The sequence below is a fragment of the Aspergillus piperis genome (genome assembly GCF_003184755.1).
Source record: "Aspergillus piperis CBS 112811 unplaced genomic scaffold BO85scaffold_21, whole genome shotgun sequence".
NCBI lineage: Eukaryota > Fungi > Ascomycota > Eurotiomycetes > Eurotiales > Aspergillaceae > Aspergillus > Aspergillus piperis.
Genome location: NW_020291611.1, coordinates 421,898 through 436,352, shown reverse-complemented (window position 1 = coordinate 436,352; position 14,455 = coordinate 421,898). Strand labels below are relative to the sequence as shown.

At 50.4% G+C, this 14,455-nt stretch overlaps 2 protein-coding genes across 2 annotated transcripts; both read right to left on the bottom strand.

The window, feature by feature from the left end:
- Positions 1-498: 498 nt before the first annotated feature.
- Positions 499-2,899, bottom strand: ugp1 (UTP glucose-1-phosphate uridylyltransferase; the record flags this gene model as incomplete). The annotated part of the gene is made up of 2 exons (XM_025661858.1): positions 499-1,962; positions 2,798-2,899. 2 exons carry the CDS (start codon positions 2,897-2,899, stop codon positions 499-501), a joined length of 1,566 nt encoding a protein of 521 aa, XP_025511867.1.
- A 3,808-nt stretch (positions 2,900-6,707) lies between these two features.
- BO85DRAFT_491670 (putative membrane bound C2 domain protein (vp115)) lies at positions 6,708-11,642 on the bottom strand (the record flags this gene model as incomplete). Its single annotated transcript, XM_025663729.1, has 7 exons — positions 6,708-8,042; positions 8,092-8,234; positions 8,286-8,426; positions 8,480-10,891; positions 10,947-11,202; positions 11,289-11,351; positions 11,430-11,642. The coding sequence occupies 7 exons, from the start codon at positions 11,640-11,642 to the stop codon at positions 6,708-6,710; spliced, it is 4,563 nt and encodes a 1,520-aa protein (XP_025511866.1).
- Positions 11,643-14,455: the final 2,813 nt, after the last annotated feature.

The window sequence follows — 14,455 nt, the reverse complement described above, 5'->3', positions numbered from 1 at the left end:
GCTAGATTTCCGCCGAAGCAAGTTGCAGGGCACAATAGATGGCACAGAAACAAGGCAGCGGAAGCCCGTTCCGGCGGATACAGAGAGCCATTTGCACGTGATATTCCAACATCTACTCCTACGACTCATGCAAATTTTCATAGGATGCAAGATCCAAAGGTGAATAATATGAATTGGACATTACGTACGGTGATATCTCCTAGCTAAACGCTGGCCCCCACACTCTGCAGCTTTTTTCCTCCTGAGAAACCCTTTTTGACCCAGCATTCCGGCGTCCAGGAGAGAGAAGAGGGCGCAGAATGCTTCCAATTAAAGAACACTAAACGACCAGAATAAATGGCCTCGGCGAAGAAGAAGACAAGTGACTCCGCTCAAACAGAAATTCTATCAAGCCCACCTAGCCAATTCGTGCCTCGGTATCATCCCAGATGAGACAAAGGGGCAACGACGACCTTTTTCGGAAGTAGGAATTAGGCGGCCGCCCATGGATGCACCAATCTAGTGTTCCAGGATGCGCAGGGATCCCTGCACAACGCAGTTCTCAAGCACGGAACCCGGAGGGATGTCAATGGTGCTGCCTTCCGTGGCCACAATGATGACAGTTCCCTTGAGCTGCACGTTGCGGCCCAGGTTGACGGCACCGGTGATGGTGAGGTGGTCCAGCTCGACAATGCGAGGGATGCTGGGGATGTGCTTCTGGAAGTCAGAGACCTTCTTGAAGTCGGAACCGAGCTTGATGACGGGGACGCCACCGAAACGGTTGGGGTCCATGACAAGCTGACCGTGCTCCAGGCGGTACAGGTCAGACTTGACCAGCATCAGGTCGGAGCAGGTCTTGACGGGCAGGAAGCGGCGGCGGGGAACGTTGACACCGTGTCCGTTCTTGAAGTGACGGATGGCAGCACCAACGGCGGTCTCCAGCTGGTAGATGGCCTGGTCGGCCTCACCCTTCTTGTCAGCAGGGATGGACTTCTCGTTGGCGATGATCTCCATCTCCAGCTCGTTCTCCTCCACCACACGCTTGATGGCACGGAGGCTCATCCAGATGTTGTTGGTGTTGAAGTACTTGAACTTCTTGATGGACTTGAACTCGTTGACGTGCTCCTTGGGGACCTGAGCAATTTCGAGCAGACGGGCCTTGCCCTCGTAGTCAATGATGGTACCACCCTTGACGTCAGCCTTGGTCTTGTCGGTCAACTCCATGATGTACTCAGCCTGGGTGTCAACCATGTGCTGAAGAATGCGGAGATCGACGACAGCACCCAGGTTGTCGGCGTTGGACAGGAAGATGTACTCGACACCACGCTCGAGGAGCTTGTCCAGGGTACCGGAGTTGTACAGGGACTCGAAAACGTCACCGTGACCGGGAGGGTACCAGTCCTGCAGGGGGGCGTCGAAGGACTTGGGGGCGGGGAGGAGGGAGTCCTTGATGATACGGGGGTAACGGGACTGGTTGAAGGTGATGATGTCGACGTTGTGGCCCTGGTACTTCTTGATGATCGACTGGGTGTCCTGGTCGGTGTTGAAGGAGTTCATCAGGACGAAGGGCACGTTGACGTTGAAGGTGCGGTTGAGGTGCTCGATCTGGCGGACGGACAGATCCAAGAAGGACATGCCCTCACGGACCTCAATGACGGACTTGGGGCCGACACAGCCCATGGAGGTACCCAGACCACCGTTGAGCTTGACGACAGCCAGCTTGTTCAGGAACTCAACGGAAGCCTCGCTGCCGAGATCATTGTAGTTGACGACCTGAGAGGGCTGGGGAGGGGCAATGCGGTCCCAGTTGACCTCGTTGCCCTTGGCCTTGTCGTTGAGGAATCTGCGGAAGAGGGCGAAGAAGTTGTCCATCTCGGCCTCGAAGCGCTTGCGCTCCGCGGCATCGGGGACGGTCTCGGCGAGGGCGTTCAGGGCATTGCGCATCTGAGAGGCAGCCACGCTAGTGGAGGCATTCTCGAAGGCCTGTTTTATAAAGACGGAGGTTAGAATATACCATAACCAAACGGTTGCAGTTGCAGTTGCAATGTGCTGTAGTCGCTGTATCCACGGTGGCCTCTGCACATGGACCCTGTCTGTCACCCACGTATATATGGAATGAAATGCATCCTGCCAGATATAAAACTGACAGACCACCCCAAAGACGTAACGTGGATACGCAACAATGCCCAAGCCAGGAGGGGCAAAGACAGAATCACAGCCCCATGATACAACTTGATGGGGCAGGACACTTAACAAGTAAAAAAACATAAAAAGCACGCCTGCAATCACCGGAACGAAGACACGCGGGGGATCAAAGGCAGCGGCAGAAATGCTCAGCAGTCGGTCATAGAACACAAACATTGTAAAGAACGCGAAAGACGCAGGTGGGGTAACGAGAGACATGCATGTATGGAAACACGATTCGATCCCATCCTGCAGAGCTATCGGTATGCAAATAGAAAGAATGAGAAGCACTAGGCATATTGCCCCTTCTGGATTATGTATATCGGCGACATGACGTATCACATGGCTGATTGCCATCGATACACCCAGCCCAACGATAATATAAGGATAATTCTCGTCCATTTTATAATGGTTGCAGCAAAACGAGAGGCAGAGAGATGGAGAAGAGAAGAGAAGAGCGCGAAGGACCAGTTGATTCTTGAGATCTGATCTGCCTAGAGCAATCGCGCTCCTCCCTCTTGCCATCCTCCAGCTCCTCCTGGCAGGCTGGAAGCCGTTCGTAGAAGGCGCGAGTGACAGAATGGACCACGGACAACGGTGCAACAAGGAAACATCACACAGCGACAGAACTTACCATGTGAGACTGGGACTTTCCGTGGTGCTTGCCGAAGGAGGCAGCACTCGCGGAGTCGCTCGCGGGAGCTCTGAGGTGACTGGGCAGAGCCTTGGAAGCCATTGTATAAAGGAGGAGTGGTTGTAGGAGGGAAGGTGTAAAGGTGTAAACACGGGATGCGACGGCGGGTAGCTAGTCACTGCTCACTTGAGACGGGAAGAAAGGTTAGCGAGGTGTCAGAGAGCTTGAAAGAATGGGAGCAGCTCGGGAAGTCAATGGGGAAAGAAATAGGGGGGAGGAAGAGTGGAATTGGCCAGCAGGACAATTCTAAATGCTGGCTGGGGGGGGGGAGAGGGAGCGAGCTCGGAATGAGGGGTACGTGTGTATGCCAATTGCCACGTCCAAGCGAGTGACGATCGCTTCGGTCATGGGCAACGCTTCGGCGACAGGCCATTGGTGCGACAACGGAAGGCAAACAATGGATCAGAGGGGAAGCAGAAGAGGATAGAACACATACCAGGCACGATGGGAGCAGCAGTAAGTAGAGTTGTGTGGTAGAGAGAAGGTGATGGAGGGGAAGATGGAGGGGGAAGAGAGAAGGAAGAAGCAATTGAGGAGAGATAGAGAGAGGGATTGGATGGAGAATGGGGGAGAGAAGAGAAGAAAAAGAGAAGCCAGAGAAGAAGCCAGCAAGATGATAAGCAGCAGCGCGACGGGGGTCCCTCCCAAGATATATTCAATTAGTTACTTACTACTCCGTACTAGACAACTACTATTATTATTTTTATTTTTAAAATTATTCTAGACTTCTGGATGGAGGGAGGGGGGGAAACAGATGGATGAGGGAAAGATTGGACACCTCAATCATAAATGATAAATAATAATACGATGACGATTGAAATCCATCCCATCTGCCTTTTCTGGGAAAAATAAACCAGAAAAATAAAAAGTGGGGAGCATCCAACCCAGCAGGGGCTGCGTCAGGTACCGTTTCATACAGCGTCATAACCACAAACATCTGGTGGCAAGCAGGCCCAACCAGGAGAGAAATTACGGTACAAGACGAAAACAGTCGGGAGGGGATGGTGGGTGGGCTGGAGCCCAACATTCCCACCCCGAAGAAATATTTATTTCCTTGGTAGGCCAGCCAGTAAGTTATTCTTAGCAGCTTTTTGGACCCGGAATCCGCCGTCTGGCCAGCAAGTTGAAATGAATTACTTGATATCTGAGACCTTTGATCCTCTTCCATCACTCTCTTTCTGTCGTTCTCTCTCCCTTTTTCGATAACCGGGTGTGAATCAGATCCCAAACCATGGTCATATTCCGCACAACAGAAATAATAATAATAATAATGTTATTATTCCTTCCCCTCCTTCTTCTTTCCTTTCTGTATACCCAACAACTTACAGCCAAACCCTCATAAAATAATGGAAAGAGGGGTAGGGTATAAACTTGCTGCATTGATTACCTGCATAGCAACATGCCAACCCGGGCCGATCGCAACGCAGCTCATCATCTGACAGTTTGGAATATCTCCCTCCCTTTCTTTCCCTTCTAGACCTCCCTCCCCCCTTGCCCCTCCCCATCAGTGCCCCCTTTTTTTTCAGGGTTCAATAAATACTATTCCATGCCTGCCCCACTTTGTCCTCGTCACCGCAGGTGTCTTTGCCCCTCTTAATGTTGGAGATTAACAAGCAACACCTCCTGAAACAATAGCTAAGAATATCATTACGCCGAATATGAACGGGAGAGAGATCATTCTACTTAGTACGTAGATAGATAGATAGATGACTCTGTAACTACGGTAAGTACAATAACTAGGAAAGTATCATGCAAGTGCCCCTCTTTCTTGGCCTGAGGATAAAAAATAATACCACCGATAATACACATCATAATTCCTCCTGCAAAAGCAGTCATGCCCTAGCTACGGAGATACATTGAAAGTATAACTAACGTTCAGACAGCAACAGAGATTGATTCCATTACCATGGAATTCCCATTGATCCACTCCCAACGAACCGCTGTCAATATGCCATGCAGCTAGTAGTATTTCGTTGTCATTCTTGCCACCCAATTTACTACCAACCTACATATACTACTACTAGTAGTAGTACTCCCTACAAGAATGGAAATCTTGAAGTGAAACTAACTGAGAAACTTGACGACTTACTTTAGGCACATAGATAGTTACCCAATAAGTCTAATTTCATTTCTAATTATAATCCATCCATCCATCCATCCATCCACCAGCTTTTTACCCCTCCTCCTTTCTACCTACTACTACCAACTGCTTCCCCCCCTAATAACTTTAGCTATCCAGACTACGGAGTAAAAAGAAACCGTGTATAACTTATGAACTACGCCCCCCCTACCTTAATCACCTCCTCCCCCAAAAACCAAGTCCCAGTCGTAGTATCTATCTAATAGCTACTAACTAGTATACTAGTATACAACTAAGTGGGTAATTCTCCGGACTACGCATCCCCGAAAAGATGACTCGCGCCACGAAAGCTCAGACCATCCACGCTAAAGAAGAAGGGAAAAAAAAAAAAACCAAACCAATCTGCATGTAAGTTACTTATGTCTGGTTTCCTTGATGCAAGTGCGGACTAGTCTAATAGCTAGTTAGCTAGCTAGCTAGCTATCCTTGTAGCTCTGCAAGAAGATTCGCCCCTTCCAACTCAATACGTACCCTTCCGATCCCCTTCAAGAGATTGAAGTGACGGTATACGGAGTATGATGATGATGATGATGATGATGATGTATGTACATGTATGTATGTCAGTCCAACCGAACCCAACCCTACCTATTTACACCCACACTACACCTACACTGAGGAGTAGACATGACCTCAAGTAATAGATACTACTAAAATGGTAGTACGAACACCTGGCAAACCCACAATCATTCCTCCTCCTCCGAACTACGTTAGAGAGAAGAAATCTCGGCAAAGATCCGCCGCCCGATCACCTTTCGGAAAGGCCCCTAGGTAAGTAAGTAAGTAAGTAACTACTATCTAATTACTAACTTAAAGCCGAGACAAACTAAGACCAGCCAGCAAGCAAGACAGGTTATTTTAGTATGTAGTCTACTTTTGTGGTTAGTATGAATGACTGGCCAGATCGTAATCGAAACGACTAGAAAACCCATGCTAACCACTAAGTAACCAACTACTTAGCTAGGTATAACACCAAGTAGTTAGTCCTAGTTAGCAAGTTACTTTTATTAGTCCGCCTTAGAAGTAGGATTGAGTTCTGAAGGTGGATGGGACGAGAAATGATGGTGGTAGTGGGGATGGATGGGTGCCAGTTCATTCATTCATTCTCTCAGTCAGGAGGGGGGATAGTTAGTTGGGCCCTCAGGTCGAGACCCATCAGATGGATGTCTTGTCTTACGTCTTCAGCAGGCCCCTCCAATGATGAGAAGAGGCTCAAGCACCTGCTGGTTATCCCGCTCTCTGTATGGAAGTGTCGGTCAGATTATTCCGTCGACTACTACTCCTCCGTACGTAGGGTATCAATAGCCGATCCAGCCACGATGCAACGATACGATGGTTAGAGTTACTACTAGTTTGGGCGGTGAATCGGGATAAAGTCAGAACTACTCCGTAGGATAGTTCATACCTTCAGGGTAAAGTTGGATCAATAATATCTACATACATTACCCTACAATCACTGGTCTCAACTCATCGTAGCAAATTTTCTGATTGTCAGCCGCCCAATTCGGCGGTATCCAAGCAACACTACGCTAACTCGAACAAACCCCATGGATATCACATCTCATCTCGTCACGTTAAGCGAATCAAAAAAGACAACGGTGGTGGATGTTAAGGGGGGAAACAACAATACAAGTAACAGAGTCAATGTCAAAAAGTGGAAATAAAAATATACAGTGAAGTCGTCAATGGCATATAATCGCGGATCAGCATGAATCAAGCTCCGCTGACACTCCGCTTGCTGAGGAAGCTGCGGCGGCCCGTCTTCTTAGAGTCCGGGCTGTCCATCACCTCCGAGGCTCCATCATTGTTGGAGTTAGCCGTGCCCGGACGAAGGTTGTTCTCGGACATCGCAAAGCTGCTGCGCAGAGTGACCGTGCCGGTGCCAATCTTGACCTGCTTGTCTTGACCGGCCACAGAGCCCTGGTCATCCACGAAGAAGAGTGCCTCGCCCAGCTGCCCGTCCGAGCCAAAGGTGGAATGGTCAACCACCCGCACTTGGTATTGGGCATCGGCCGTCGTGTTGTGCACGCGGCACGTTTCATGCGACGGGTCGTAGTAAACAGGACCGCCACCAGACTTGATAGCCTTACTCTTCAGGACCTCCTTGGCGCCCTTGGGACCGATGGCTTTAATGAAGACTCGCACGTTGGCGTTGGGAGGGTATCCGGACGCAGAAACGACCGAGATAGTGGCCGTTCCCGTCTCGCCCTTACCAGCAACTCCAAGGCGGTCGCCGTAGTGAGACGCAACGCTGCGACTGCGGGAGTGCTGCAAGTTGTTGGTGGTCGCCGAGGCGGGAGGAGTCTCTCCTTCGACCAAGATGGCCGCAGGAGCGAGAGGAGCAGGAGTCTCCTCCTCGGCCTCATGCACGCTGGACCCATCGTCTCCACGGAATCGTCCCATGATGCCATTCTTCAGGAAAGAGGACCCTTCGTGCTTGAGGAAGGACGCACCCTTGATCACGTTGCCACCAACGAACCCGACACCCTTGACAGGAGCACCGACAATCTTGCCGGGAGTGGCGAAAGTACCAGCGAACGTAGACGATCCCTGACGTGAGCGAACCACGTACGAGGGCTTAAAGAGAAGCTTCAGGCGAATCGCACCCGACTTCCCGTCAAGCGGGAGACTAATCTCCTTCGACTCAAACGGAGTCAGCGAGGTAATGTCGAAGTGGGTACCACCCAAGTAGTCGGCCTTGTCACCGAAATCCCAGTCATACACATCAACCCGGCAAGTGCTATTGATCCGAGATTTGATATCGGTCTCAACCATTTCATTCCACGCCGGATGCAACGTCTTCTTCTGCACCTTGGTCTTGAAGACTTCCTTGTCGTTGAGACGGAACTTGCAGTACGGATCACTGAAGCCGTTCCGATCAGCAGACGGCAGGTCGGCAGCGTCCAGGAAGTGCACCACCAGGGTTCCCATGTTGTTGATACTCTCAGTCGGGTCGAGCTTCATGGTGACAGGGATATACCGGGCACTAACGGTAACCTTGCTCACTTCTCCCTGAGCAGAGCGAAGGGTAAGGTCGGTGGGAGTATACTGCTTCCTGTTAGCCGAATGACAATCAGTCAGGAGAGAGGGGCCTTACCAAGATGCGCTGCAGAGTGGTAAGGGTATCTCCAGTCAGCTTAGCAACCGTGTGGTCATCGCTCTCATCCTTGGTGTTGTTCTTGTCGATGATACGGAGAGTAATCTTGGAGAATTCGAGTTCACGAACAAAAGCATCGCCAACTACAATACATCATTAGCTGAGTAACAACAATATTCTGGAAGGGCACGTACCATCGTCGATCTTGGCTGTCTTGCTGCGGACCTTGGGCGAAGAGTAGGCAGGGAACATGTAATCATCCATCAGCACTTCCACCTGAACGTTGGGGCGAGAGAGCTGGACTTCATGCACGTTGAACACGATGAAACCAGATTCTGTAACGGAGTCAGTTTGAGCACAGAGCTGGAGGGCATCGAAGCAAACGCACCGTATTTGGTAAGATCCTCCGCAGAGATATAGGTCTTGGGCACCTCCTTGATCGATTTAACCGACATTGTTTCCGAGTCCTTAGCAGTTTGCGGCCGAGTGCCGTTCGTGTCCAGGCTTGCGCGACTGCTCTGAGCCTCGGGGGTAACACCATTCGGAGAAGTTCCATTAAGAGCAGTGGTCGCCTTGGAGTCCACGCTAGCAGTCTTGGAGTGACCGCCCACACGCTTGGAATCGGTGCTCTTCCGTGACAACTCGGCTCCCTCCGCATCGCCATTGAGATTCTCTTCCTCCTTCTCCTCATCCTCGGGGTTGACCACGGGAATGGACGGGTAGAAGGCAACGGTGTAGTTCAAAGTACCCTTCTGAGAGCGGCCGCTGCGCAGAGGACTGGAAATAAGCTGCCTTTCATCGTCAATCTCATATCCGCCTTCCTCGTTCTCCCGGACGTAGTCGGAAACACGAAGATCAACAGAACCCAGTGTACGATCGTCATTGATGGTTTCCTCATCCATGACCTCCAGAGTAATCTTCTCCTGGGGGCTGTGGACGGGAACGTAGACCACCTCGTCCCATTCGGGGTTAAGGTTATTCCTGAAAGTGACAGTCCGTGCTTTCTGGTAACCAGAGAGCAAAACTCTTGCGTATGGATCGGAAGCACCGAAGGCTTCCAAGTTCCGAAGATCACTTGCACTCTTGAAGTGGAAACGCATGACACCAATGGGATCAACATAGCCGGAGCCTCCCGCAATTCCGGCCAGTGCAACAGGCTTCCAGTCCAGAATCAGCTTGGCGCGGCCCGACTTAGCACCGTTCAGATGGAACCATTGCTGGCCCTTCTCCATCATCTTGAGCATGTCGTTCATCTTGATCTGGTAGGTACCGATGACCGGGTCCCTGCCAAGGTCACGATCATCCTTGATGACAAGACCGAGACGGGCACTCTTCCTGTCAGTGACCAGGAATTCCTTGGAGGCATTCTGGAAGATAGGGTTGTTCGTGCGCTTCAGCTTCTTCGTGATGTGGATTTCCTTGCCGTTCAAGAGGAGGACACCGTAAGGGTTGAGCTGGCCAACCATACTCTTCGATGCGTCCAAGTCCTTAGCCTGCTCCACGACGAAACGAGCGATACCGGTGTTCATTTCCGGGGGCGGTTGAGTCTGACCATTTTCAAGCTGGGTTCCCTCCAAGACAGGGAAGAACCGAATATCCGCATGAATCGCACCGCGAGATCTTCCGCCTGCCATGACTTCCAGGTAGAGACCCTCGTGTTCGGCCTGCTGTTCGAGCCTCTCCAGAGGGAAGGTGGCAGCTCCCAATTCCTTGTCCTTGCGGAACTCGTTCCAATCATACGGGGTAATGTTCAAAGACTCAGCAAAGGACGTAATGATAACATAGATCGTTTCGTTCCACCTGGGGCTGTCGGTATCGTTGATGGTCTTGGTGCGACCCAGTTCAACCCGATTGTTCAAAGAGACAACCGCATACGGATCAGGGGTACCGGCAAACGCGTCAGGGTTCTTGAGCTGGCGAGCGCCGTGCAGAGTGACAGCAACGACACCAATGGCCTGGTCTATCGCGTTGCCAGCCAGCATCTTGGCGATTTCAACCGGGAAGACATTCGGAGCGTACATCATCGGGCGCAGATTGCTGTGAATCTGATCCTTGATGAAAGTCTCCAGACCAGGGATGAAGTTGATGTCGAAACCGAGGGTATCACCACCAAGGGGTTTGCAGACATAGTCGATCTCGGGGGGTTCCATGAAGCACACATCCACTCGCTCGATATGAGGGAACGGGATTTGCAGCTTAACCTTGACGCGCATCAAACCGGTGCAAGCCATGTCTTCGACGATAACATCGAGACCCTTGCTGACCAGACCTTTACCCAGTCGGACTTCCAGAACAACCTTGGGGTTGATCTTGTTCTTCAGCTGGCGGGCAGTCAAATCCATAGTGTCGTTGGGCGTGAAACTGAACTTCCAATCCATGATGACAGTGTCGACCTCGGTCTTGGGGTATGTCTTGACGTGCTCCAAACGCGGCGGCTTAGAACCGAGCACGAAAGTCTTCAGACGCAGGTTGTCGATCATTGCCGGGGTGGAGGTACTCAGGACCTGATCAACCGAGTTGATGATCGTATCACAGAGGACGGGAGCGTAGATAGGCCAGAACTTGACCAAAAAGCTGTTGATCCATTCCAGACTCTCGGTGTCGGTTTCCAGGCGCTGCTTGGCCATTTCACGGTTCACATCGTCTCGGAAGTTGCGGCGGACGCGGCGAATGGACGTGCGGTAGTACGTACTACAAGCGGCCATGACAATGAAGATCCAGGCCAAACCTCCGCCTAGAACTGCGATAACCCATGACGAGAGACAGGCGAACACGATGACACCAGCGTTGTGGTACCAATCTAAGCAGTCAGGTCAGTTTCCCCTCGAGCGGCTAAGAGCTGCAGATCTCCTCACCTCCAAAGAACTTGTCGTCCAGTCTTCCCTCCAGGAACGTCTGGTGATCCAGGAGTGTGCCTTCCTCCTTTTCTTCCTGTGTTGGTTGGTGTTCAAACTGCGGGGCCCAACCGGTCCGGTCGCGAGCCCAGCGCATGTCTTCTTCGACAGGAGCTTCACCATTTGGAGCAGCCGAGGCCTCGTCGGCTTTTTCCTGCAGGAGGTCGGTGGCGGATCTCGGAGGGGGTAGGTCGTACTGATCAGGGGTTCCGTCGTCCTATAGTAGGCCAACAGTGCTTAGCGATAGTTCTCTGGGATAAAAAGCAGAACAGACAAAGGCAATGATTTGGGTATGAAGCTTACTTTGTCGGTCACGACAGCCACACCTTTCGGTTTATGTTCATGATGAAAGCCCGGGGGGAGACGCTAGATACCAGGGAAGCTCTTGTCAGCTCACAGATGCCCACGCGACACACCCGTCCGTCAATCTCGGGGAGAACCTACGGCTCTTGCTGCGGCAGCCTTGTCGTCCGGGGATGCATCGGGATCGAATTGATAGGCCGGGACGCCAGCCTTTCGGGTCTCCTCGACCAGAGCCTTTTCGACAGCTTCGGCCCGGAGGTGGGACTGGGGGTCCTGGGAGGCCTGCTGGGCGACCTCAATGGCGCCCTGCTGCTTCAATTCGGCCTTGCTGCCCTCTACGTCTTGCGACGCCATGGCTCTGAGGGGGTTGAGGAAGAGGGTGCGAGCCTCGGGTGAAAATTCACCTACTACAAATCCCCAACCGGTACAACCTGAATGATCCGGTCAATGGAACTTGCCTTTTCCCCTATTCGTTTGGTGGGTGGTGATGGTAGGTGAGGGGAAATCGCAAGGGGGAGGGGGAGGGGAAGTTCGAGAAATAAGGATGTGAGACGAGCAAAGGTACTACAAAGGACACAGAGAGGGAGCGAAGAAAAAAAAGTGGATAAGGATAGAGGAGTTGAGGGACCACGCCGAAGGAAGTGGATAGATTGCTGGCGCTTAGTGTTTGGATGGTTGCCTTGCCGTGGGACGGTGGAAGGCCTCCGCAGCGGGGAGGTGGCTCAGGCACGGCAGCTCCGGGAAAGCTATGGATGGGAGGAATGTCGGGGATGGTCGGGGGAAAAGGAAGGTAGTAGTAGGATGGGGATAGGAGTAGGAATGGGAAAGGAGGGAATTGGGGGAGAGAGAAGCGGGAAACAAGCTTTACTTACCTGAAGGTTAAAGCCGGATGATGATGATGATGGGGGAGGAGAGTAGGGAAAGAGAGGGAAAAAGGGAAAAGATACGTAGTAATGAGGAGGAAACGGGGGGGAAGAGGAAGAAGGGAAGGGAATACCGAGGAGACAAACGAGAAGATGATCGATCGGGACGATGGAAGAGAGTGAGTGGATTGAGTTTCGCAAAAGTCACAGCAACTTTCTAGCCACTTGCGTCAGGGAAAATGAGGAAAGGGAAAAGGAATCGTGGCTGGTGAAGGCCACTTTGCTATTCTTGGTCGATCCAGACAAATTTAGACTCTTTCAGCAATTCCGATTATTTTTATTGTTATTATTGCCTAGGTGGGATATATCATCATATCATATCACATAGTAATACTGTAGGGACTCGAAACGGTGACGGCTGCACGACCTAATGTCGGTACCACTCGGGATGCGAAACCTGGATTCAATTGTGACAGTTTTCATTTAATAATAAAAGACAAGGAATCAATATTAATATCTGTGCGGCAGATGTGGCCATGACATCAAGAGCACCAAAAAAAGCAAAGACGAGAAAATAAAAAGAGAAAGGGATCTTCGAGAAGGGAACGGCTGCCGATCGCATCCAAGGCGACCAATTCTCGTGGAGGCAGCATCTGCATTACTGTGAGCCCTTCTCCCCACATCTGCCCCCTTCCAGATTCCCGGTACGCCGTCTCACTCCTCCTTAAGTACTAACCGATCAGGAGATCTCCAACTATTTACAAAAGTACTACTATATACAGATGGTAGTGACATATTCCATCTTTTTCCCCGATTCAATCGGGAGATAACAAACAATCAAAGAAATTCTTCAGTTTCACCCAGTTAATTATCTACACGAACAACAAGAAGTATCTCCGCCGAGAGTGCACGATCCGAAACGCCATCTACCATGGATATCCTGTCAAGCAGCGGACCATCCCCGGCGCGATCGACTAGTGGGCGCCGGTCTACGATCTATTGGCATTATGGATTGTGCCCTGCACCGCCACCGATGGGGATTTTCTCTCCTCTCCTCTTCCCCCCCCCCTCTTGATTTTCCGCCACAACTGCGGGTTCCTCTGCCTCTGATTTCCGAAGTTCTCCTCTCTCTCGCAGTTTCTTTCGGGCTTTGGTTTGGCTTTCTTCGCTAACTAAACCATCCTAGAGCCGGAATTCTAACCCTCCCAGGGCTTAGTGTTGACCAGCACATATTGACTACAGTCCCAATGCCACGAGTCATGCTCGTTCTTATTCGTCAATTCTGACCTGAGAATATTAACTGCAACTTTGGTTGGTAGCCCTAAGGTCCATACCCTCTCCTCTTTAGTAAGGAGTACTACTACGATATCCAAAGAACGACAATAGTAGTACTAAACTACTAAGAGTACTAGGATTGATTCCCTTCCAAGTTTACACTGCATGCGTAACCCCTTCCTAGTCAAGTATAACCTCTAATCATCATCAGCGCTAACATCGTTATCCCATGCAGTAATAGTGGCAAGGTGTTGTTACACGTGGCATGCAATGAACTGTCCATTTATCCCATTATCCTTTCCAAGGCTGCAACAATAAGAAAAAAACAAATCTGCAAGTATACATAATAATGCAGGCAGGCTACAGCGCTTTCACAATTCAGCACTTATTTATTATTATCTTACAGCACACTAAAATAATACAATTATAAATCAGGAACAAAAAGAAAAGAAAATAAAGCAACCTCGAAAAAAAGAAAAAAAAAAAAAAATTGAAACAAACCCTTGTACCCTGTCTACGCAATCATCGTAGATCCAATCTGAATTGAGAAAAGAAAAAAGAAGCAGTCGGTTAGTTAGATAAAACTTTGACATGAAAGTTGTCTTTGTCCAACGGATCTGCAATTTTCTCACTCACTTCTCTAACTAACTACTAACTGTTGTCAGCCCGTGTCGGGAATCCACCACCACCATCGATCGGCCTATCTACTTGGCTGTAATGCAAATCTCACCACCTACACAGTACACAGGATGCCACCCTCAATAAGTGTAACTCCGTAGTACTTACTCATAAACAAATAATATGATAACTATCATGCACTACAAACCCCATCCCAAACGAAATCCCAACCCTAAATCCACATCTACATCCACATTCCCAACTAACAAACAAACAAGCAAAGCAAACAATCCGGAAATGACTTCCACAATGATTAAACTTGACTAACCACATTGTACTAGCTACAGCTCAGCTCAGCCCAGCGGATTTCCCTTTCTCTCACCAGCCACACACACATACCCAAAGAGGGAA